Here is a 25817-nt window from a genome sequence, read left to right on the forward strand (position 1 = left end):
GGCCACACCACCTCTAGCACAGCCAATCCCAAATGTTATAAAATCATGAGTCATCAGCAGCCACACCCACCCCCCACCCACCCCATCATGGGATTGGCTTAAAAATCATGAAATTTTAAGATAATGCATTTTAGGCTCTATTTATTTGCCTTCTGGGTGGGTACTTTTTTGTTTTGTTTTTTTGAGTCTTAGGGTGCACTGGGGTCACATTTTCAAGATTTTCTCACCAACCAGGAGAGCCAGAAACTTATTTCTAAAAAAACAAACACCACCTCAAAATGGAGATTCTTATGTATTCACATGACTCCAGAAGTTGAGGCTTTAAGAAAAACACCAGTCATCATAAGAACTGCAACATGCTTATTACGGCTGTGTCTAAGGGCCAACCCTATCGTGCTAGGTGCTGTACAAACACAAAGTAGTAGACGAGAATTAGCAACACAGAGTTTTTTATGAATGGACTGGGCTGTTCACCAGTGGTCCCTGGAGTAGTCACTATTCTGGCTGTGCGTTATCACCTAGCTCTCACAGCAGCCCCCACGGGGCGAGAGGACTCGAAAGCCAAAACTATTTCCAGGATCACTTCCAAGTCCTAATAATAATTGTTGTTTGTGATACTGCTGCTTGACCCTCTCCCCCCAGGGCTCTGGGGACTGAGGGCAGCTGCCACCCTGCTGTGGCAGGCGTCCAGCTGTTCCGGGCGGGTGTTCGGCCAAACAGTGAAGACGACAGCAGGACAGACGCTTGTGGCCTGAGTGTACAGGAGCAAACCCCTGATTGTGCGTCTGGCGGAGCACCTGCCGGGCCAGCATTACCAACAGCAGGGACAGTGCCGCGCAGATTGGAGAAACACCGCCCTGAATGCTGCATGCTCTCCCTGCTGATGCCCTCCCTCGCTCTCTCTGGGTTTGTGGCCTCCAAGAGAAGGCAGCATGCCATGGGCCAGTCCTCCCAGCACAGCCTGAAAGGTCCTCACTCACTTCAGCTGGTCTTAGGTGCATGCGGTATTCTCGCCCCTCACACGGCTCCAGCTCTCCCTGCAAAGCAGGCTCTCACCTGACATGCCTGACCACGTAAACCTCCATCCCCTGGACCCATGAGCCTAGGAAGCAGGCTCCCTGCACAAACAACCCTGTGATCAATCTGCCTCTAGCAAGAAGGGCTCGGCTGATCTCTCACAAGGCCACCTGAACCAGTGGGCTCACACTCCAGAATGGGCTCTGGCATTCCTCACTTGTTTGGTTTAGCTGATAGAACACAGTTTGTCCCAGGGACAGCGGAGAAAGAGATTAGGGAAGAATAGATCATAAATCCAAACGCTCTGCCAAGGTCTCCTCTTTTCTGTGCAGATGCCACTTCATTTCCAAGGAGGAGGATGGCCCAATGGTTAGTGGCTATCCTAGGAGTTGGGAGACTTGGGTTCAAGACTCTACTTCACCACAGACTTCCTGGGTGACCCTGGGCAAATCACTTAATCTCTCTGTGCTTCAGTTCCCCACCTGCCCAACGGGAACAGCATTTCCCTACCTCTCGGGGGTGTTATGAAGTGTGACAAAGTTCCTGCTCTACCTTGGTGGGTCTTGCGCTTATTGGCGGATTCGCTCGCCTTGGAGCTTCACGGAAGCCCTCAGCTTGGCCATTTTTCTGAACCCACAGTCCAGGTCGACTCCTCCTGTGTCTGACCAGGAGTTGGGAGGATTTGGGGGGAACCCAGGCCCACCCTCTACTCCGGGTTCCAGCCCAGGGCCCTGTGGAAAGCAGCTGTCTAGACTGCCTCCTAGAACAGCTGGGCGACAGCTACAACTCCCTGGGCTACTTCCCCATGGCCTCCTCCCAACACCTTCTTTATCCTCACCAAAGGACCTTCCTCCTGGTGTCTGATGATGCTTGTACTCCTCAGTCCTCCAACAGTCCACATTCTCACTCTCAGCTCCTCTTGCTCCCAACTCCTCACACGCACACCACAAACTGAAGTGAGCTCCTTTTTAAACCCAGGTGCCCTGATTAGCCTGCCTTAATTGATTCTAGCAGCTTCTTGATTGGCTGCAGGTGTTCTAATCAGCCTGTCTTAATTGTCTCCAGAAGGTTCCTGATTGTTCTGGAACCTTCCCTGTTACCTTACCCAGGGAAAAGGGACCTACTTAGCCTGGGGCTAATATATCTGCCTTCTTTCACTCTCCTGTAGCCATCTGGCCTGACCCTGTCACATTATGCTCAAATAAATGTGTTAGTCTATAAGGTGGGGAAAAAAAAAAAAAAAAAAAAAAAAAAACCTTCCCTGTTACCTTACCCAGGGAAAAGGGACCCACTTAGCCTGGGGCTAATATATCTGCCTTCTATTACTCTCCTATAGCCATCTGGCCCGACCCTGTCACAGAAGCTAGATCCATTAAAGGCTGTGAGGTGCTCCGATACTATGGTGACTGGACCAGATAAATACTTTAGACCAGGGGTGGCCAACTTGAGCCTGAGAAGGAGCCAGAATTTACTGATGTACATTGCCAAAGAGCCACAGTAATACAACAGCAGCCCCCTCCCACTCACCGCCAGCCCTGCCGATCAGCGCCTCCCCCTCCCTCCCCATCAGCTGTTTTGTGGTGTGCAGGAGGCTCGGGGGTGGGGGGGAAGGGAAGGGCAGGAGCGAGGGCATGGCTGGCTCAGGAGAGGGGACGGGACGGGGTGGGGTGGGGTGGGGACAGGGCCTAGTGGCAGAGCCAGAGCAGTGAGCAACCCCCCAGCACATTGGAAAGTTGGCACCTGTAGCTCCAGCCCCGGAGTGAGTGTCTGTACAAGGAGACGCATATTAACGTCTGAAGAGCCGCATGTGGGTCCGGAGCCCCAGGTTGGCCACCCCGGGTTAGACAGATAGATTCTGAGCTCTGTAGCCCCAGTTTGATCTTTAACACAACAACTACACAACCCTCCACAGTTTGGTGGGACGTGCACTTGAGCTACCAACACATGGAGTACGTTCCAAGGCACTCACTCCTACACACGACACCCTGCTTTCCCCTTTCCCCTTTCACCCACACGTCTCCTCCCTCCTACCCACAACCCTAGCTCCACCCACGTTGTAACAAGACAGACGTGCACGGTCTATTGCTTTGCTTTGCTCTGCTCTCTACACGGGGGCTGGCGCTGGACTGCAGCCCGGTGGTGGGACAGGGCGAGTGAGGAGAGGTTATTGCTGGGAATTTGTAAGCACGTATTGTAGTGGCTGGAGAGCGAGCAGGAAGAAGGGCTTGGTTTGCTCATGCCTGGGACATTCCTTCAGGCCCGAATCGATCAGTAGTGATTTTAGGGACGTCTGCAGTGGGGTTAAGACAGCACGCATGGGGTGAGTATGGGGAGAAGGCCTGTGTGGCTCCCGGGGACGCGACGTGGCCAGACCAGTACGTGGAAGTGGCAGTGTAGCGTGTCGGGTGAATCGTGTCCATTGCTGGTGAGATTTCGTTGGTTTTCACCACGCCTGGGGCTAGGATGTGCCTCTGAACAGCCTTAACTGCGAGCAAACGACCTTTTCTGGGCTGAATTTCCCAGTTTTTACCATAAGCACAACAGTGTATCAACAGGGATGGCTACACATGGGCACAGAGTCAGGGGCATGGCCACGCCCCACCCGCTTAGCAGCCAGGCCCACCCAAATCTGAGCAGGGGTGTAGGGCTGCCACAGCAGCCCGCAGCGTCCCTTGGCCCCTGAAATCCAGGACAGAGCTCTGTGCCCGCCCTTCAGAAAGCCACGCTCTGGCAGCTCTGCCTTGCTGGGTTGAGCCGCCCCGTGCGCGTGCCCAGCCCGGCAGGTGAAGCCCTGTGCCTGGGGGCACCAGGGCTCGGAAAAGGGCATGGCGTCAGCGGAGAAGCTGAGCTAGCGCTATCTGTCATTGCCTGTCTATCCGAGAGTCGGGGCCCACCCAAATTTCCACTCCTAGCTACGCCACTGGACAGAGCTTCACGTTCCCCATGCCACCTTTCTGCCCCCACCCCCCCAGAGCTGCACTGCTCCTGAATGTCCCCTCCATTGCTCCATTCCTTAGCACACCCATCCCTGCCAATCTGCCAGACCTCCCTTCCTCCTCGACAAAACACTCATCCATATATCGCTCCAGAACAGCGTTTCACAGGCGAACACGGAGGAGGAGCAGCCAGCGTGGTGAGTGGGGATGTGCAGGGAGAAGCGTTGTGTTGACAGGACATCTGGCTAATCTGGAAAGGAGAGCAGAATGCTGCGCTCTATTTAGGGTGTGGTCTGGGGAACACACGTGGGGGATTTCGACTTGTACGTGGTGCAATAGGGAAGAAGTGCTGTGGGGGTGAAGGAAAACACAGAGGAGCTGTGTTCTGATGAGCCACCATAGTTCTCTGTGCTGATGTTCTTAAACCCCAGCTGCGGCCCCACTCCTCCGCCATGATGCACCCACAAAGCTGATCTCCCCCAAGGACCAATAATCCCTAGCCACCATCCCTTCTCTCTGCTTCTGCTGCCACCTGCTGGGAGGGTGATGGCAGAAACGTGAGGTTCTTAGCATGGGATTTCATGTGCTGCGGTGGGGCTGGCTGACAGGGGCCCAGTGCCTCTGCATCGAGTTGTCAGCACTCAAACAGCATTCCTGCACACACAAAAGCACCGTCTTGGGGCGCTTTTGGTGCCCTCGGGCTGGCTCAGCTGCCTCGGTGCTGGGACTCTGGTCTCTCACTCTTGCCCGAGGCTCTGCGATAGAGCAAGTCAGCATGCACGCACACGGTGCTTTGGAAGGGCCAATTTCACAAGCCGAAAATTATGAGCCAAATCAGATGGGAGAAAAAAAATTTAAAGAGAAAAATGTCAGTGATAATTGGGAACTTCTTAAGAATATTTTTCTAAATGTCCCCAAAGCCATAATCCCTCGATGTTTTTGTTGTTGTTTTTTTTAAACTGCCTGACTTAAAAGGGAAGTGAAAGCAGGAATACAAAATAAATAAAAAACAACAATGTGTAACAAATAAAAAAAACAATGTGTGATAAAAGGGGAAGTTGATAGCAAGGAATATAAATTGGAAACTAGGAATTGTAGAAAATTTGTAATGGAAGAAAAAGACACAAGGAGAAATGTATGGTTAGCAGAGTTAAGGACAATAAGGAGTTTTAAAAAAATATATCAGAAGCAAAAAGAACCCTAAAGATGGAAATGGTAGAATTGTGAATAATAATGTAGAAAAAGCAAAAGTGTTCAATAATATTTCTGTCCTGTATTTGGGGAAAAAACAAACCATGTATTTATATCATATGATGATATATTTTCCATTCCAACAGTAGCTGAGGAGGGTGTTAGCAGCAGCTACTAAAGTTACACATTTTAAAATTGGTAGATTCAGATTACTTGCATCCAAGAGTTTAAAAGAGCTTCCCAAGGAGTGTTCTGGACCATTAATGACTTTTAATAAGTCTTGGAACACTGGGGAAGGTCCAGAAGACTGAAGAGCGCTGATATTGGGCCAATATTTTCAAAGGGTAAATGGGATAACCTGGGTAACCTGTCAGCCTAACATTGATCCTGGATAAAATAATGGAGCAGCTGATATGGGACTCGATTAATCAAGAATGAAAGGAGGGTAATATAACTAATGTCAATAAACATCGGTTTATGGAAAACAGATTTTAACAAACTAACTTGTTTTTAAAGAGATTACATGTTTTGTGGATAAAAGGAACAGTATTGATGTAATATTCTATGAATAGACTTTTGTAAGGCATTTGACATGGTATTGCACAATATTTTCATTAAGAAACTATAAAGATACAAAATCACCGTGGCACACATTAAATGGGTTAAAATTAGCTAACCAATAGGTCTCAAAAGGTAACTGTCAAAGAGGACTCAAGCAAGCAGTTTTCTAGTGGGGTCTCCTGGGGATCGGTTCTTAGCTCTTTGCTATTTAACTTTTTTATCAATGATCTGGAAGAAAACAAAATCATTACTGACAAAGTTTGGAGATGACAAAGTTTGGGGGAGTGGTAAATAATGAACAGGGCAGCTCACTGATTCGGAGTCATCTGGATCACTTGCTAACCTGGGCACAAACAAACAATATGCTCTTAAATACAGCCAAACGTGAACTCATACATCTAGGAACAAAGAGTGCAGGCCATATTTACAGGATGGGGGACTCTAAGGTAGGAAGCAGTGACTCAGAGACTCATGGGTCATAGTGGATAATTAGCTGCACGTGAGCTCCCAGTGCAAGGCTGTGGCTAAACAGGCTATCGCGATCCTTGGATGTATAAACAGTAGGTTATTTTACCTCTCTATTTGGCACTTGGGCGATAGCTACCACAATATTGTATCCAATTCTGGAGTCCGCAAGTCAAGAAGGATTTTGATAAATTGCAGAGGGTTCAAAGAAGAGCCATGAGAATGACTAAAAGACCAAAAAAACAGCTCTACCTTGAGAAACTCAATCTATTTACTTTACCAAAGACAAGGTTAGGAGGGACTTGATCACAGTCTGCATGTATTTGTCTACCTGGGGAACAGAAATGTGATAATCGAGGTCTCTTCAATCTAGTGGACAAAGGCTGATCGTAATTAACCACCGGAACATCTTAACAAGGGTTGTGGTGGATTCTCCACCACTTTCAATTTTCAAAATTGGATGTTTTTCTAAAATATATGCTCTAGTTCAGTGATACTCAGACCTCGGTGGTTCAGGAGCCAAATTAGCAGTCAGCATTACCCAAAAGAGCCACAGTAGTAGTGCGAAGTCACTGTTTCATTTACTATCGCACTATAGATTCATATTTAAGCAGTATGACATGGGCAATATTTGGTTTGTTTATATATATGATTCTCACGGAAAAATGACTGACCAAGTATTATCATTTTATCAACTACAATTGGTTAATAAAGTAAGAAACGCGTCCTGACTGGGTTAATAATGAAATCACGTTTTAATAACATGTGCTGCAAAGAACACGTTAAAGAGCCAAATGTGGATTGGGAGCCTCAGTCTGAGTATCACTGGTCTAGTTCAACCACAGCTATTGGCCTTGCGGCAGGAATTAAAGGAAATCCTATGGCCTGTGTTATGCAGGACACCAGACTAGACGATCATGAGGGTCCCTTCAGGCCTTGGAATCAAGGAAACTACTTCACCTAGCTCAGTCACTCCTTCCCCATCCACACACACAACCCATGTCCCCCCTCCGGTCACCCTGCACATCCCCATGCAGCCTTCTTATACCGCCCCAAAGCCCACTGACCCCTGCTCCCCACATACCCATGTCTGCCCTGCACAGTATGGCCCTCACCCCATTGGCTCTCCATCACGGCCTGTGGCACCTGAGAACTAGCAACAAGTCCACTTCTCCAGCCTTCCCCCTCAACACTCACCGCACACTTTTCCTCCACCCCCTTACCGCTCCACTCTGCGAGAGCCCCATCTCACTCTCATTCCTTGCCAGAGACCACCTCCCCTGCTGGCTCCCCAGGGTCTCTGTGCTGAGCAGAGCAGGGGCTTGGGGTTGCAGCAGAGAACAGATGTGTGACAGCTACCATTTTGGCCAACACACTAGGGACTGAACCGGGAACCTCCCGAGCTTAGAGCAGAAGCTGCTACAGCTTGAGCAAAGGAGCCAATTTTCCCTAATTGGGGCTGGAAGAGAATTATATCCTCTGTGGTTCCGGCACAGAGGCGAGCCTGTAACATACACTCACCAGTACGATACAGAGGCAGTTACATAAATACATCGGCTCTTCCTTGCAGAGAATCAATGGCTTACAAAGAGTAAAGGGAACGCTCTCTTTCTTTCTTGTTAAACCTGAAATTTTCAAAAAACCCCAACACCCCGGTCTTGTCCCTGAGCTGTTCTGAACAACATGTGTGTAAGAAGCTTAGAGTTTACAGGGACTGTGCTCCTTGGGCTAGAGAAATCCAAAACACCAAGATACCCAGGGGGAAAATGCTAAAAGGGACCTGAACATTTTTTGATTGGCCCTTGAAGAGGGAGTGTCTTAACTTTGGAACCCATACTCAACAACTGAAAAATAAAACAGCAAGCATAAATTAAAAACCTTAAGTGCAAATTTCATTGCAACCTTTATTACAGAGCTGCCTAGTTTCCTAATGTCTCAGCACCACTGGTTTCTGTCCTCTCTGCCACATGCTGTTATGCTGGTCTTGCATACTTGGATATAGCTTGGAGACAAAATAAAGGTACAGTGAATAGTATTTTTCAGTGGAAGGAGAAGTTCCTTTCACACCAAAAAGTTGGATGGAGCGTGTCCTGTGAAATTCCGGGATTTGGGAATGTGGAGTGGATGAGTTGCAGCTGTGCATTGGAATTTCCCAAACATACAAATCTTCATGATGTAAAACAGCTGGGAGGAAATCCCAGCATGCCATGCTCAGAGACAGGACAACCAATAAGCTAAATGGAAGATTAACCCTCCAGCTTCTTCCTTTGCCAGGCAGTGCTGCATGAAGTGCAGATGTATTGTGTACCATGAGCAGGTTCCACTCAGAAATTGCCATGACGTAACGAATTTCCTTAAAAAGCTCAAGCTAGCAACTACAAACCCACAGCACGAGCAGGATCCAGAAGATTAGCTTTGCCTCCTCCAATGAGCTGCATGCCTCTCTCCACCAGGTCCAATCAGACTAGAACTGAGCAGAAAGTGCGGTCCTTTGTCATCCCGTCGAACCCACTGAATATGCAGCACTGCACACAGGAAAGGTGAGCCTGTCACCGACATACGCCCAGGTAACTCGCACCTATTTCCCTGACACCTCTCTATTTTTTAAGAGGGGTAAGAGGTACAAACTTGGTACAAAGAGGCTATTTATGAAAAATCCTCCCCATTTATTTTTTGAATGATAAAAATCGCACCTTTCACCCCCAGGGTCTAGGGACAAATATTAAAAGGCAACAATATCAACACCGCGTAAGCCCTCTTCAGCTAAACCACAACACCAAATACTTGTGTCCTGCCTCCAAGAAGGAACATGCCTCGAAATGGCTCAGGTCCCTTCCTCTCCCCCATAAGGACCCTTTGGGTTCAGTCTTCCTCCTCCACCGCTCTCATCTGTGGAGTCCCACAAGTCTCTATCCTCTTCCCCAGGTTACACACCACCTAGAGGAAGCCATTGGGGCCTGCTGAGACAATACGGGCTGACGACGGCTTTGGTGAAAGCGTCATCCCAGCAGGACGAGGACAATTCCCAGTTCTACACGCTCTCCTCATCAAATGGGAACAGCACCATCTCCCAGCTCGCTCGGTGCCTACCCATCCAGCACTTGGATGAAGAGCAGCTGGCCAAGCTGAGCCCAGGCCAGACGGAGGTGATGCTGGTTGGCAAGGGGAACACTTTGGAGAACTTGCTTCCTCTCTAATATCGCTATCAGAGGCATCTGCCCTCAGGTTGTTAGCTCAGTCCATGACCTTGAGCTCCTTTCAGGCTCCTCTTCGGACCCAGGTGCTCCAACAGCCAGGGAGCCAAAACAAGCCCACTTCTGGAGATTGTCCAGGAGATTGTGTCTGATGGGACAGGGCACAGCCCTGGCCACACAGACACCACATTCAGGGCTTCCAGCATCACAGCTCCACATTTAGCTCTAAGGATGAATCAAATGCCCTGAAAGGCCTCCCAGGGACCACAGCAGCCTGTCTGCTTAAGAAAACCCCAGAAGCACTTCAGCCAATGCACTGGCTCCCCTAATCAGAGACCCTCTGTGGGATCCGCCCTAGTTACCAGAGAGATGCCTCTCCCTCCAAAGACATGACCTGCCAGAACGGCTACCTCTCTCTCACTGCAGCCATGAACCTGCCGACCATCCGGGGAGACTAGAGAGAGCGGGAGCCGGAGACTGACCCCGACTACGGAACTCATTGCCAGAAGACACCCCAAATCTCACCATTGAGAACTTAATGCAGAACTCCCTTCTTCAATTTAGTTTCCCTTCAGTAAGTTCTCTACCCAGACACACAAAACCTCCATGAACTAATTAGACTATTTAGGCTGGGAAGAGGGAGGGGGAGAGAAAGACATTTCTATTTTCAGTTACTTGAACTATGCCTCTGTTTCTCCCTCACTATGTGGCTGTGCCATGCTCAGTGCATTGGGCCCTCTAGTGGGGTGGTCACCCGCTCCGGCCCTGAAAGGATCCAAAGCCAGCCCTTGGGGAGGGCTGGGGCTGAGAGCTAGTAAACTGGCCTGATTGGGGCATGGCCCAGCTGTAGCTGCCTCCCCAATCAGGCCACAGCTGGCCTGTATAAAGGGGCTGTGCACCAGGCGCTCAGGCAGTCTCCCTCTAGCTGAGGAGGGAGAGGGGCCCAGCTGCTGGGGAAGCCTAAGGGTACCTAGAGTGAGGCAGGGCTGGGGAGCTCCAGGCCGGCAACTCCCCAGGCTGCAGGGCCTTTGTTCAAGGCCCCACAGAGGTACTGGGTTGCAGAGGAAGGCAGCAGGTCCAAACCTCCCTTGCCTATGACGACTGGCTTGTACAGACTGCAGTTGGCCCCAGTGAAAGGGGGCTCGATGGTGACTGGCAGTAGCCCATAGGCTGAGGCAAGGTGGGGATAGAGGGTGGGGGTTCCCCAGGGAGGGGAGACCCAGGAAGCATGTGGGGGTATTGCAAAAGGGCAACACCCCAGGTAAAAGGGCACTGGGGTCCGGGAGGGGCACGGGGGCGAACGGGATGGCATCCAGCAGAGGGCGCTCCGACGGCTGGTGAGCTAATTCCCTGGGAGACCAGCAGGAGGCACCGCAGGGATGAATCACGCCCCGTTACAGGCCCCCAATTGGTATCAGAAATGACAACAACAACAACAAGGAATTGGAATATGGGGAGACCCCACTGCAGGGGGCAATGGAGAGTGAGGAGAGAGATTTGAAAGTTACCACATTTTAGAATAATTCTCACTGGTGACTACGTTCTTTCTGGCTCTCCCAGTGCATCCCCCCGTTGTCTCTTTGCTTCTTCGCTACGCTCTGTGTCTCCTCAGTACATCATGAGCTCTCTGAGCAGCACCATGTGTATCCGCAGCACTTTACGGAAAAATGAGAGCATACAATATTGAGAAATCATGTGCTTTGGAGGGAGGTCACAGGCGGTTCAGCCCTGGCTCTAAGATATAGGGGAACATGAAGAGCTGTGGGAACTCGGTCCCTTGGTTAGAGGATCCCGAGCCCCAGCCCAGGTAGACATACGTGCTTTAGCTCTAATCAAACTAGTGTGCTAAAAATAGCCACACGGCACGGGCAGTGGCTCGGGCTAGCAGCCACCTTGCTATTTTTAGCATGCTAGCTCAATCAAAGCTAGCGTGTGTACGTCTACCCGCGCTAGGACTTACACCTCCAGCCTCCGTGTACATGTACCTCGGGAGTCTGCACAGCAAAACGCCTTCCAGCGGGCCATAACCGGAAAGGGAGCCCCATCAGCTGTTCACACCCACGCTCCCAGCACACTCCAGTGCAGGCTGGGTCACGAAGGAGCAGCAGCAACTCTAGCTGAGCCTGTAGGAAAGTTTCTGTTGAGAGCAGATTTCTCTCCGGGCTGTAACATCCACATGCCTAGGCCCCTCCTCCTTTAAAAGCATCAGGGTCTTATAGTGCTTTCTGACACACATTCAAAGCAAACGGAGGTGCAGAGCCACACAAATCTCCTATTCTCAGGATGGCCTTGCACTTGGCTAGGGCACGCAACCAAGCACCGGCCATGAGAAATCCAGCAACACACAATCATTAGCTGTTTATCTGGTTTTGCAGAGCAAGCATCTTTTGGCCCCAGGGTGCCCAGTGCCGGCTCAGCTGGCAGGTGGCTCTTAGCAGCACTGGGCATGCTTGGACTGCTCCCTGTTGAAAACAGGCAGAGCAGAGAAATGAGCACATCCTACCTGAGGGAGGGAGGTCCCAGCCTTCCCACAGACACCCTCCCGCTTGCTAGCGGACGCACCGAACTATAAACCCAAAGGCCACGAGTTCCAGTCTCCTCTGCAGACTCGTTAGAAAGTGTCCATGCCCCTTGCTGCTCTCGTTATCAGCTCGCTGCTAAGCCAACTTGCATATGGTCGCATCAGGCTGGGCTAGGGTCAGAGCCCAAGTCCCGCTTACAGAGCCCTGCTGCCTGCTGGAACACAGGTGCCAAATGCGAGAGACACGTGCTGGAAGAGCCGTGTAGTGACTGCGTGCAGCGCAAGAGACGGGGCGCTGGACTCCCCACCTCGCCCCCTGGGCTCTTAGGGTCGGGTCTGGGGGGGCGGAGGGCTCTCTGCGCCCTGCCAGCGCCTGCAAGCCTCGTGCCGCGGCTCCGGCAGCTCCCGCTGGCGCTTTTCCTGACCAATGGGAGCCCCGGAGCTCGTGCTTGTGGCGGGCGCAGAACGTGGAGACCCCTCGGCTGCCCCGATCCTAGGAGCCGAGGGACCTGCGGCAGGAGGGGTGAGTGGGCGAGCGGCGGGGGGTGTGTGTGTGTGTGTGTGTGTGTGTGTGAAGAGGCGAGTGGCGAGGAAGCCAGTGGCTGGCGGGCGGGCGAGGAGGCGGGCGGCGAGCCAGCAGCAGGCCGTGTGGGGGACCAAGTGGCGGGTGGGGGTGAGGAGGCAAGCGGCGAGCCAGCAGCAGGCGGGGGTTCTCGGGGTGCGCATGGGGGTTTCTGGCAGGGGAGTGAGGAAGTGAGTGGCAGGTGGGAGAGGGACTGAGGAAGCCAGCAAGCCAGCGGGCGGGCCAGGGAGTGAGGAGGGGGCGGGATCTGGGGCAGAGCGTGGGAGGATTGTGGGGGGGGCCGACAGCACCCCAATGTGGAGTGTCCTCTTTTTTGAATGTTCAAATTTGGTAACCCTATCACTGCCCTTCTCTAAACCCCCCTCTAATTCTGCTCTCTCTTTTTCCTGAGCTAGGGTGACCACACCTGAACTCTGGGGGGCATACCACTGATTAATAATGTAATGGCAGTTTGATATTTTCAGGAATTTTCTTTTTATGGCACTCCTTATACCCTAACACACAGCTTTTGGGGACTCGGAGGCACATTATTCCATGCGAAAAGCTATGTTGGAAGAACTCTGCTAAGGTTGCAAAGTCAAGTACTCAGAAGTTAGGAAACGCCTTACTTCTGCCCCTGGTGAGAGTAACTTATGATACCCTCTTTAAATACATCACAAAAATGATAACCTACTTTTTCCACAGGAACCCTGGCCTCCTTGAGCACGTAGGATGGATGGAGCTCAGAGAAAGAGGCAATTGTTCAATGTTTCTTTTTCTCCTCGCACTTCTAGTACCCCATCCAAATACAGCGCTGTATACTGGATTTTTAAAATTTCTTCATTGGCTTTTCTATGGCCCTCATCACCTACCTGAGTGCCTTGCAAACATTAATTAATGAATGCATCTTCACAGCACCCCTGTGCAGCACAGATTGCACTCCTGTTCAATTATTCTCATTTACAGATGCAGAAATGAGACAGAGGGAAAATATTTCACAAGCTTTTAAATGACTGAGTCTAAGGTCCAGTTCTCCTCAAAGGGGGCACGTAAATACCTTTGAGGATCTAGGCCTAAATCCCATTTTCAAAAGCACTTGAGTAATTTAAGAGTGTAAGTGCAGTGGAAAGGGGAATAGACTTCAGGCAGGTTTCCCCAGGGAGAGGAAAAGAGTTACTTTTTCCGTAACTGGTGTTCGAGATGTGTTGCTCATGTCCATTCCCTATTAGGGGTGCGTGTGTGTGTTTGCCATATGCACCTGTGCCAGAAGTTTTTCCCTCAGCAGTATCCATAGGGGACTGGCTATGGCACTCTCTGGAGTGACACCCATACGGCACGGTATAAGGGGCGCCACCAGCTTCCCCCTCCCTCAGTTCCTTCTTGCCAGAAACTCCAACAGTGGGGAAGGAGGGCGGGTTGTGGAATAGACATAAGCAACATATCTCGAAGAACACCAATTACGGAAAAGGTAACTGTCTTTTCTTCTTCGAGTGCTTGCTCATGTCCATTCCATATTAGGGGACTCCTAAGCAGTACCCCTGGAGGTGGGTAGGAGTTCACGGACGTGTCGATTGCAACACAGCTCTGCCAAATCCAGCGTCATCTCTGACCTGCTGAGTGATGGCATAATGAGCCGTGAACGTGTGGAGAGGACCACGTTGCGGCTCTACAGATGTCCTGGATAGGGATGTGTGCCAGGAAGGCCACTAAAGACTCCTGTGCTCTCGTCGAATGGGCTCTGACAATCGGCAGTGAAGGAACCCCCACCAGATCGTAACAGGTCCTTACGCACGAGGTGATGCAATTGGAAATCCTCTGCGAGGACACCAGAAGACCCTTCATCCTGTCCACTGTAGCGATGAAGAGCTGAGCTGATTTACTGAAGGGCTTGGTACGTTCTAAATAAAAAGCCAACGCCCTTTGGACACCCAGCATGTGAAGACACCTCTCCTCACTGGTCTTGTGCAGTTTGGGACAGAACACTGGGAGGAAGATGTCCTGGCTCATATGGAAGGTGGACACCACCTTCAGCAGGAGAGCCGGATGGGGCTGCAGCTGAACCTTGTCTTTGTAGAAGACTGTGTATGGTGGTTCTGAGGTCAAGGCTTTAATTTCGAACCTCACCACCACAAGGAAAGCGACCAGGAACCCAGCGGCTCAAAGGGTGGGCCTATGAGCCTAGAGAGAACCAAGTTAAGAACCCACTGCGGGATAGGAGTCCGTACCTGCAGGAAGAGTCTCTCGAGCCCTCTCAAGATTCTGACCATCATGTCATGGGAAAACACCATCTGTCCTTGGATTGGCAGGTGAAAAGCGGAGATGGCCTTGAGATGCACCCTAATGGAAGTGTGCCTTAGGCCCTGGTTCCTCAAATGGAGCAGGCAGTCCAGGACAGCCTTTATGGAAGAATGTGAGGGAGAGATGCCATGTTTGGATGCCCAGCAGGAAAACCTCGTCCACTTGGCCAGGTAAGTCAGTCTGGTTGAGGGCTTCCTACTCCCCAGGAGGACCTGTTGGACTCCTTCCAAATAGGTCCATTCCTCCGGGTTCAGCCACATAGCATCCACGCCGAGAGGTGGAGGGACTCTAGGTTGGGGTGTAGGAGCAGACCATGATCCTGTGACAACAGGTCTGGGCGGTTGGGCAGGGGCCAGGTAGGGGCCGCTGACAAGCTCATGAGAGTGCTGAACCAATGCTAGAGAGGCCACGCTGGGGCGATCACGACAACCTGCGCCTGATCTCTCGATCTTTGCTAGGACCCTGACGATGAGTGTAATCGGAGGGAATGTGTACATCAGGCTCCCTGACCATGACAGGAGAAGGCATCGGAGAGGGAGCCCTTGCTCAGACTTGCAAAGAGCAAAACCGGTGGCACTTCCTGTTCTGTCTGGTAGCGAACAGGTCCACTTGGGAGTTCCCCACCTTTGGAAGATTATGCAGGCTACCTCTGGATAGAGCGACCACTCGTGGTGAGAAGAGAAGTCCCTGATGAGCTGGTCTGCAGGGACCTCTACTTCCATTGGTGGTCTAGCAGTTTACTCCCCTGGGTCCTCCTGGACTTGTGGGGTCTTACCCCCCGAAGCCTTGAGCACCGGAGGGGGATGGGATGCGGAGGCCGCTGGCCTCTCCAAGGCTCCCTACGCTGACTGGGCAGCCTGGGAGGGTTGGATGAACCTCCAAGAGTTCCATGGCGCCGGCTACCACACCTGGGGCCATGGGACAGGTTTCGGTGCTGATGATATAGGCAGCACCGCAGGTACGGGGGCTTGTCTCGCTGTCAGGGAGCTTCGCTCCGTGCCGGAGGTATAAGCAGAGCGGTCAGTAACGGGCGAGCAGGATTGGGTGGAGTGGTGGCTCTTGTCCGACCGGTGCCGGTCACTGCGTCCCAAAGCCGACCTGTCGGAGTGAGACGGGAGTCTTGGTCAAGATCTTGGGAACTGACAGTGTTCGGCGGATCTGTGTCAAAGACCTGGCAATCCATGCCTCACACTACTTGACCGGTACCGGGAGCTAATACGGGCCAGTTGCTGGGAGGATCTTCCTGAGTAGGGCGACCTACTGCTAGGAGACAGGCGATAACGGCCTGGCAATCTGTGATCTCTGACCCTCAATCAGTCCCGTGATTGGTACTGGGCCCTTGGAAACAGTCGCGTCCGGCCTGGAAGTTCTTGCCAGGTGGGGCTTGCCTCAGAGGTTCTGCGCCAATCCACTGGCAAGGTACGCCTCGAGTCCCTCGATCGGGGACACTGAGCCTGCCTCTTCAGTCGTGATGGCTTCAGGTGGGTGAGCAATAGCGGGATGTCCCTCTCAATGGGGAACAGTGCCACTGAGGTGGGGAACACACATAGGTCCCAGCACGGGTTTCCCCCAAGACCGGGGTACCGCTGGAGTCGGTGTGGGTGGCACCAGGAGCATCAGGATCTCTTGAGCTCCTTGTAGGGCTTTGGGCGTCAATGGCACCTGAAGCTGGCCGGGGCCTGTGCTGCTATCCGGAATCACAGGCGAAGTGTGGGATGGGCTGCACCGCTCGACTTGTGCTGGGAACTGACTTCCCGAGGGGGGTGTTGAGCTGCCTGGCATGGGTTGTGGCTCGCCCCCAGCCCTCACCAATCCCTTACGGTAGGAGATCTTCCCTTCAGAGTCTTTTTCGGCTTCTTGACTGGAGCCGTGGAGCGGGGCCAGTGCCAGCTTGTGGAGGGGGACAGGCGGAGCACTGCGCATGGAGGCCATGGTGCTCGGTGCGGAGTCGGATCGCTGCTCCGGTGCTGGAGTGAGTGCCGACTCCATTAGAATCACAGAATCACAGAATATCAGGGTTGGAAGGGACCTCAGGAGGTCATCTAGTCCAACCCCCTGCTCAAAGCAGGTCCGATCCCCAATTAAATCATCCCAGCCAGGGCTTTCTCAAGCCTGACCTTAAAAACTTCTTAGGAAGGAGATTCCACCACCTCCCTAGGTAACGCATTCCAGTGTTTCACCACCCTCCTAGTGAAAAAGTTTTTCCTAATATCCAACCTAAATCTCCCCCACTGCAACTTGAGACCATTACTCCTTGTCCTGTCATCCGCTACCACTGAGAATAGTCTAGATCCATCCTCTTTGGAACCCCCTTTCAGGTAGTTGAAAGCAGCTACCAAATCCCCCCTCATTCTTCCCTTCCGCAGACTAAACAATCCCAGTTCCCTCAGCCTCTCCTCATAAGCCATGTGTTCCAGTCCCCTGATCATTTTTGTTGCCCTCCGCTGGACTCTCTCCAATTTTTCCACATCCTTCTTGTAGTGTGGGGCCCAAAACTGGACACAGTACTCCAGATGAGGCATCACCAATGTCAAATAGAGGGGAACGATCACGTCCCTCGATCTGCTGGCAATGCCCCTACTTATACATCCCAAAATGCCATTGGCATTCTTGGCAACAAGGGCCCACTGTTGACCGATATCCAGCTTCTCGTCCACTGTAACCCCTAGGTCCTTTTCTGCAGAACTGCTGCCGAGCCGTTCGGTCCCCAGTCTGTAGCGGTGCATGGGATTCTTCCGTCCTAAGTGCAGGACTCTGCACTTGTCCTTGTTGAACCTCATCAGATTTCTTTTGGCCTAGTCCTCTAATTTGTCTAGGTCCCTCTGTATCCTATCCCTACCCTCCAGCGTATCTACCACTCCTCCCAGTTTAGTGTAATCTGCAAACTTGCTGAGGGTGCAATCCACACCATCCTCCAGATCATTTATGAAGATACTGAACAATAGGAGCTTTCTTAGACGGATATCGTGCTCCTTCTTCGTCCTAAGTTTAAAGGACTTGCAGATACGGCACTTGTCACTTATGTGCCCCTCGCCTAAGCACCTTAGACAGCTGGTATGTGGAGTGCTGACGGGCATGGGCCGTTTGCAGCAATCGCAGGGCTTAAAGCCTGGGGACCGGGGCATGACCCATCCCCCGGCTGAGTCCCATTCGGGACTAACGAAGAGCTTGAGAACTATTACTACGGGTAACTAAGAAACTACTAACTATATACAACTATATTACAGGTTTTCAAAGTTCACAAGAACAGAGAATGAAACAACGCTCGCCGAAGCAGCAGAAGTTCCAGCATCGTCACTGGTGGCAAGAAGGAACTGGGGGGGGGGGGGGGGGCAGCAGCGCCCCTTATACCGTGCCATGTGGGTGCTGCTCCAGGGGGCACCACAGCCGGTCCCCTACGGATACTGCTGAGGGAAAAACTTCCAGCACCCATGCATGTGGCAAGCACACACCTAATCTGGAATGGACATGAGCAAGCACTCGAAGAAGAACTGGTTTGCGCTACCCTTGCACCTTAAAAGAAGAGGAGCCACTCAGACATGGAAGAGAAGAGAGGCCCAAACCCAGACTGTATTTTCCAGGCAGCTAAAAAGAATTGCATGGCCTTGGGAGGAAGCTAGAGGTCTGCACGCAGGCTGGACTCTCCTGTTGTCTGACAGCCACCTATTTGGAGAGGTGCATGTGGGCTCTTTACAAGCTGCAGCAGGACAAAGGGGAGCTCTGTGTCGGCCTAGATGAAGCAGAGAAGCAGTGGCACGACCTGTGTTCCCTCTGAAAGGAGTTGTTTGCAAACCCGCAGGCTGCATTCACATTCCTCCCTGGATGCAGAGAGCAAACACTTTAAAATGTGCAGAGAGCACTCTGCCAAGAGGAAAGCTCTGGAATCTGGGAGGTTCTGGATTTTTTTTCTTCTTTGGGAGGAGGAGGAAGAGTTGGAAAGCGTCCCATGTATTCAGCAGCTTAGGAGAAAGGAAGCAGGGTTTGTGTATGTTCAGCATGGAACAGGAAGAGCGCTTATCTCATTCCTATAAAACACACAAACAGTCCAGAAGGAACCATGAGCAGAAAGTGCGGCTCTCTCCGTGGCATACACTGCACGGAGGGGCTGGTTATGCTGCAGAGCGTCGAGCAGAACCCAGCCAAAACTAACAACGCCAGGGCAGACGGGAGTGGGAAAGGCACCAAAGCCCCTTGCTCGGCGACAGCAGAGGCAGCCAGGGGGAACAGTCCATCGGACAGAAAGGTGTCTGGACAACAGCAAAGATATGCCGCTTGGTTCCCGGGGATGGGAATGCCACTCCAGCTGCCAGAGCCAACGTGTCCGCATCAACACCCTGCCCCTCACCAACCTCATCCCCAGAACCTCTGCTCCTTCAGTGCTCCCACTACACGCAGGGAGGTCAATGCTCCTCCTCCCCCACCCCCAGACCTGTTTGGCACTCTCAGCACTCCCTCCATCAGCTCAGTGCTCTGGGTCCGCTGGCCCAAGTGGGGCACAATCAGCCCCCCAAGACCAAAGCGTGCAATGTAAAATGTTCTCACAACACCCTGCACCCCAGAGTATGCAACGTGCAAGGCAGCGACGGTACCTCCTCCGTTACACATGTACTCCTACGCCACATCCCCACGGTGACACAAACACGCAACCCCCGTCACCCACGTGCTCCCCCCTCCAGAATCCCTAGTGACAAACACACAGCCCCAGTCCCCCACACTCCCACCTAGCATCCCTGCAGTGACAAACACAGAGCCCCAGTCACAAATGCTCTCCTGCCCTGAATTCCAGCAGTGACACGAATGTACAACCCCAGTCTCTCTTTCTCTCTCTCTCTCACTCACATATACCCCTTCTCAAATCGACATGAATTCAGGTCCCTGGTCCACATGCACGCCTGCTCTGAATATCCCATATTCTCTGGGAATACCTCCCGCACAGGAAAACTCGACACCCAGGTACAGAGCTGTTCTTCCAGCTCTGGGCCCAGAAGCAGGAGATGTTCCAGCGAAGAGGCAGATCTGCACCCTGGCGATTATGCACTCCTGCAAAGCCCGACTGGGACACCGGCACACCTTAGGGCAGGCCTGAAGACTGAGCAGGCCTGCAGGAGGGGCAGTGCCTGCCCACACAGCCTCTGAACTGGGGATTGCCCAAATTGCCTCCTTCTGTCAAATGCAGGGATGAACCTGACCCGAAGACTTCGCCAAGCATACCCCAGCTGTGAGTTCATCCATTCTGCCAGTCACCCCAGCCAGCGGCCCTCACATCTCCCGCTGTGAAATGGTCATTCTGCCATGAAAGCAGCTGGATATGCTGCTTCACTTACTTGTCTAAGTTCCGTCCAGCTTTTATAGCAAGAAATCCATTCACCGGGTGTCCAGCTGAAGAGGCCCGGCAGGTTTGGCTGAGGCCACTAGGTCACAGTTCAGAGGGTTTGTTGCAGCACAGGTAACTTAGCACATGAAACTAAACCAGTTTAAGCATGATTTAAACCAGATTAAGTGCAACTGATGCAACTGGGTCACTTTCAGTTACGCTGGGGCAGATTGCCCAATACAGCCCGAAGTGAGAAAGTACAGCAGCAGTGCATTCAGTGTGCTGGCAACACACAGCTGTAATGGGCCAGATTTTCCGAGGCAAACACCCCCCCCAGCCCAGACCCTTGAGGACAACGGTGAATGCCACCCCACGGCTCATTGAGAACTCAGCACTTTTGGAAATCCAGCCCTGTATCTCTCTCTCACTTGACCCACTCATTGCTGATGAACCTGATGATGGCAGGGACTCGGGCAGGGATCCAAGGGTGAGCTGAACTCGCTGATGCTCCCTCTGGATAAGACAGAAACAAGGCTGGTAGGTTGGAAGAGACAGCCTTTAGTTAAGAGTACGGGCCCAGCCTTTGCTCCTAGCACTTGCAGTCCGGGGTCCTGTCTGCAGCAGCTGTCAGACCATCATGCAGGAGGAAGGAGCAAGGAAAACTTTTTCTAGCTTGAGCAAAAGCAGAGAATGCGACCATCTCTTTTGGACGAGGGGACCTTCGCATGGTTATCCGGGGGCAGCACCTCAAACTGGCACAGGCACCGGTGCTCGCCTGGAGCAGTGCCCCCAGCCAGCCCAGAACTGTGAGGACATGAGGGAGGCATAAAGCCATTGTTACCCCCTGCCCCTGGCAGTGCTGTGCACAGTCCCACTCAGGAACAATTTTACGATGTATGCACAGGGAGGCTTTGCCATCAGTGGATTATGGGAGAGAGCAGGGCCCCCGAGAGCTGCTGTCTATAAGGGGCTTGTTGGTGAGGGATTCCTTATCCCCATTGTGAAGCCCTATGGGGAAGGACAATACAGCTGCACATTTGGGCCCTCCAGGGAGAGGCAGCCTGGGTTAAGTGGTGAATCCTTGTCCTTTATGTAGAATCGGGCCTGGGAATCTGTAACCAGATCTCACCCTGAAAAGCTCCTAAAAAGGCCAATTATGGAGGAGGCAGGGAGCCAGGGTCGTCATCTGTACAAGGAGTATGTTTGGTATGCAGCTGGCCCCGTGACCCTGCACTAGCTCTCAGAGCAGTGACCTGCAGTACACTCTATACTCACACTAGAGTAGAAGTAGTTTCCTAAACTGCTGCTTTGATGTTCTCTCCAAACCCGGAGATCAAAGAAGCCGGGATAGAGTGGGGAAGTCCCTGGATCTGGCTGCTGTACACATCCAATCTGTTTCAAAACATTGAGTGGTGATCTGAGTTCACTCTCCTTTACTGCAGAGTCATTTTAAAGGGAGACGCACAACACCCATCTCCCTGTGGCAGCAGTCACACATCCCACTGGTGAGTCAGCTTTCTGCTGGCAGTGGCTACAGCCGAACGGGCCGCGAACCCACGTGCCCAGAGAAGACGTGCAGAAAGCTCTCCCCGGTTCGTCATTTTCCAGCTGGTTTATTTACTGAGCCTCCCCCTCCCTTCCTTTCCCCCAGAACACTCCGATCACAAAGGGGGCTTTCTAATCTATTTGGTAAGTGGAGAAGCTGCGGGGGGAATGGGGGACGGTGCCTCTAGGAAGGACGTATAAAGGCTGCTTCTCATTTCAAACAATTTAGAAGGCCGGTGGGGGGGAGGCTAGGGGAAGGGGGGGGCCCTCTCAAAATATACAAAGAGGGGGATCTAGCTAATGGTTCAGTGGCAATGTGGAAAAGTGAACTCCCCTCCGAGCAAGAGACAGTGCCTCTCAGACAGACACTCACTGTACAGCCATGTGCAAAAATGAGTTAATGGCATATTGAAGCTATAAAAGTTTCAAACTAGTTACATTCCAGAGAGATTAGAACAGGCCCTGGTTGCTCGTTACCACCCCCAACGCTCCCCTCCCCAAGGGGAGGGCGATGAATAGGATTTTAACCATTTCTCTGCCCACATGCTGTTGCACCACACACACGGCACAATGCACCCCACTGTCTGCACATTAACCTGCCATTCGCTAGACAGCTTCCCCCTTGCTGGGGATTAACACTCACCAATTCAAACAACAGTCCTGTGGCCCTGCAATCCTGCTCTTGAACAATAGGATGCAGAGAACAAGCCTCGGTCTGCCCTGCGCTGTAATAATCACTCTGCCACTGGCAAGCCAGGCTCTTGCAGGGAGGAAGAGCTCACTGCAAACTTGGGTTGGATGGACACGCTACAGGATTTGTTAATGCCCAATTAGGAACTTTATCGGCCGGATTTCCTGCCCCTTCCACACACAGGAACAGAGTGAAGTCTTTATCCCAACACAAGATGCTAGACAGACTTTAGCCAGTGCCCTAAAAGCAGGAACTTCTCTGGCTCTTCCACAGCGGGAACAACTTTCCAACACAGAGATCGCCTTGTGGACATCTTACTCTCACTTGCCATCGGATAATGTCCCCAGGGCAATTGTCTAGTGAGAAGTAACACTGGGAAGCATTTCGTGTATTTTTAACACTTTTAATCTATTAGCCCTCTTTTCCACTCTGCGAGACAAAATTTTGTTTTCTCTTCACTTGGCATAAAACCCGGATGTAAAACAGCTTTCTGGACTGTATCGTCATCAAGGTACTGGAGAAAGGTCCTAGTTTGCAAGGATTGTATCATACACACAAAGCCATAATGAGGGGAAAGATACAGTGATGCCTCTAGTGTGACAAAGTGGGATTTTTGTAGTATTTTTTATGAAGCCGATGTGTGCCTCGATTTCCCCTATACAGTGCATTTAGTATCCAGTGGGGTGGGGGGGAGGGATTAAGTTTGCTCTCAGGGCAGAGTAGGTGTCACCTCCCTGTTTGGGTGGAATGAAGAGTCATTAAGGAGGGGGCTGAAACCAACACGTATCAACAAAGGGGGCCAGAGAGACAACATAAGGTCCAATGACCCATGGATTTCCCCACCTCTCAGGAGGGAAGCTGAGCATAGACCCCAGTGTGAGAACAAAGGACTGGAGAGGTGCGAGGTGAGGGGGGTAAGAGTTGGCTGCTGGAAGGAGTCGGGCCTCTCACCTGCAGGGATCTGATGAAGGTCAGAGAGAGACAGAGCTTGAACAATGGGGTTCACCACAGCTTGGCTGGGCTCTGGGCTGACCAGAATGGTCTATGCTTTAACTTTCAGTTCTCTGTGCTAACGTACGGACCTCCTATGCTGTGTTCCCGGTGATTAATAAACCCACCTGCTTGGACAACGCGGTTGGAAGGTCCCTGCAAATGCTGGGTGAGGCGCATTAATCCCCAAAGAGCGTACACGTCTCCACCAGGAGCTCCTCAGTTGGACTCGCTGAACAGAGCTCACGGTGTGACGCGGGAATGCTGGAGCCCCAGAGGTTCAAACGAAAGAGGCCACATGGCTATCCTGGGCAGGAAGCGTGAGACCTGTGGGGATCTGGCACCCTGAAGGGATTCCTCCTCGAGGCTGTTGCAAAGCTGGGGCATAGCACTGACCCTGTGGATCTATGACATCTTGTACTTTGACTTTAGACTGAACCTAAAAATTTCCACCTTTTGCCTCCACATCCCAGTTTAGGGGAGTTCCTCCTCCTTAGTGGATCATGGTCTAGTGCCACTTACTATCTTGCTGGCAGCATCCATAGTCAGGGATTTTAACCAGCTGAGTAGCATTGGGTCAAAAAGCCATCTATGCGTGTTCTGACTAAAAACATCCCCACTGGATGACAATTCCCCACTAATTACATATTCTAGGTAACCATGTAACCAGCCTGTATCTGTAGTTTTAAGAGGGTTTCATGGATGTGTTCTTTGTTGAATTTTAATTTCCTCTGATGTAGTGTCTGGGCCACTTGATTTCTTCAGTTTGAGCTGCTGGATGGTCCTTAATGGGTGTCCTCCAATTGTATTTGTCTTGTTCAAACTGTGCCATAAGATTTAGGGGTTGGTTCCTGCATATAAGACCGCAAAATGTTCTGCCGAGATTTCCGCTTTCTGGACTGGTGTGAGGACAAAGGTGTGGGCAGTCAAGCCTAATGGGTAGCATCGAGTGCCAGGGACCAGAGCCAAGGGATCAGAGCTGGAGATGGAGTCAGGAGTCAAGCCAAGGGTTGGAAGCCAGAGCCAGAGGATGAGTGGAGTCAGAATCAGGAGTCAAGAGTCGAAGCCGGAATCAGAGATAGGAGTAGGGTGGAGGAGCAGGAGCGGAGGAGGATCTGGAACAGGGAGGGTAGGAAGAGGCTAGGATGCAGGGTTCAGGAGTCAAACAAGTAGGCAAGATTCTAAATGACAGCCAGCCAGGGATTCACCTAGCTGCTCGGACAAATTCCTGTGCCAGTCGGTAGGGCCAGACGTCTCCCACAATCTGGAGCTTCATAGGTGGAGCCCTAAATGAGCTAGAGCTCTGCTAGTCCTCTGATTCCACTGAGCCGCCCATGGCGGCCGCAGTCTGAGCAGTGCTGGGGACCCACGGTCGAGACCCGCGATCCCTCACACCTGGCAGCTTTTGGCTGTTATTATTGGTTAGCATCCCACAGGCCCCCCATCAGATCAGGAGCTCAGTGAGCTGAGCACTGCACAAACTCAGACAGAGATCGTCCCTGCCACTTTCCAGGTTTGCCAGAGGAGCAGGTGTCTACTGAGACTGCAGCTTGTATCAGTTTCTCCTTTCCCTCCTATTCTCTGCCTGTGACACAGTAGTTTAGTCTCCTGAGGGTTGTAAATGGGTTTAGTGTGAGGGTGCTGGGTAGTGTCGGTGGCCTGTGCTATACAGGAGATCAGACACGGTGATCTGGTGGTCCCCTTTGGCCATAAATCTATGACTTGTTCTTCTGAGGAAGCCCTGGTCTGTAGTTCCTCAGCATCCCGTGCTCCTTCAGGTTCCTGTGGAGTGAGGCGCCGTAGTTCAGGTTGGAAGAGCTCCCTTACTTTCCCTCTGTTTTGATAGTCTACTCTCTACCATGTACCTTGCTTCCACTTCTTTTGAACTGCAGTTTTCTCTCACCCGGTTAGGGATTGTGTTGACCTTTAGATGCGAGGTTGATGTCATATGTGGTTTGGCTGAACCGTTTGTTTAGGGACATCTCAGTCTGGTTTTCTATGTTGGGATTTTTGGTGTTCCTTTGGGTTTTTCATTGCATACTTTTGTCCATATAATTCCTTTGGTCATCGGTGGAGATTTCTGTGGTGTGTGGTTAGCTGATATGGTTTGTTCAGCTACAGGACGCTCTGGCTATGCGCTGACAGACATGGCTGTGGATTGACTGTTAGTGTACCTCATGTTCCTGGCAACGCTCACCATGCTGGTTACTCACATGGTCTCCCTGGCAGCGTGGTCTGAACCACCAGAACTAAATCAAAGGAAAACAACTGGTAGCTAAGAATAAACACTGAGTGCCTGTAAGAAAGTGAATCCCAAGAGCCATCCCGCAAATGCACAGGGCAGCACAGCTTTTGCTACTGGCTTTGTCACTGTTCCTGCTTGACACCAAAATTGCTCAAGTAGCTAAAAACGCCTGCTTAACAAACGCCTGCTTCCCCTGCTCTCTGCCACAGAGCTGACCAAAATGCTTCAACCTTAGTTACTTCTAGACTAGACTTCTGCAACATGGTCTGCCAGGGACCAGCTGTGAA

General features: G+C 51.8%; 1 protein-coding gene across 7 annotated transcripts in view; it reads right to left on the reverse strand.

Moving 5' to 3' along the window:
- Nucleotides 1–25817, reverse strand: part of TCF7L1 (transcription factor 7 like 1) — a 102539-nt gene that overhangs the window by 23951 nt on the left and 52771 nt on the right. The window contains exon 1 of one of the 7 annotated variants that reach the window (XM_074940299.1): nt 1856–1948. The exons of 5 other annotated variants lie outside the window; for them this stretch is intronic. In XM_074940299.1, the coding sequence (XP_074796400.1) occupies nt 1856–1918 (63 nt within the window). In that variant the 5' untranslated portion in view covers nt 1919–1948. Of the gene's footprint in view, nt 1–1855; nt 1949–22247; nt 22382–25817 lie in introns of those variants that run through there. One more of the 7 variants, XM_074940301.1, reaches the window with a different exon arrangement.

This window comes from Natator depressus, chromosome 26 (genome assembly GCF_965152275.1).
Source record: "Natator depressus isolate rNatDep1 chromosome 26, rNatDep2.hap1, whole genome shotgun sequence".
Classification (NCBI taxonomy): Eukaryota; Metazoa; Chordata; order Testudines; family Cheloniidae; genus Natator; species Natator depressus.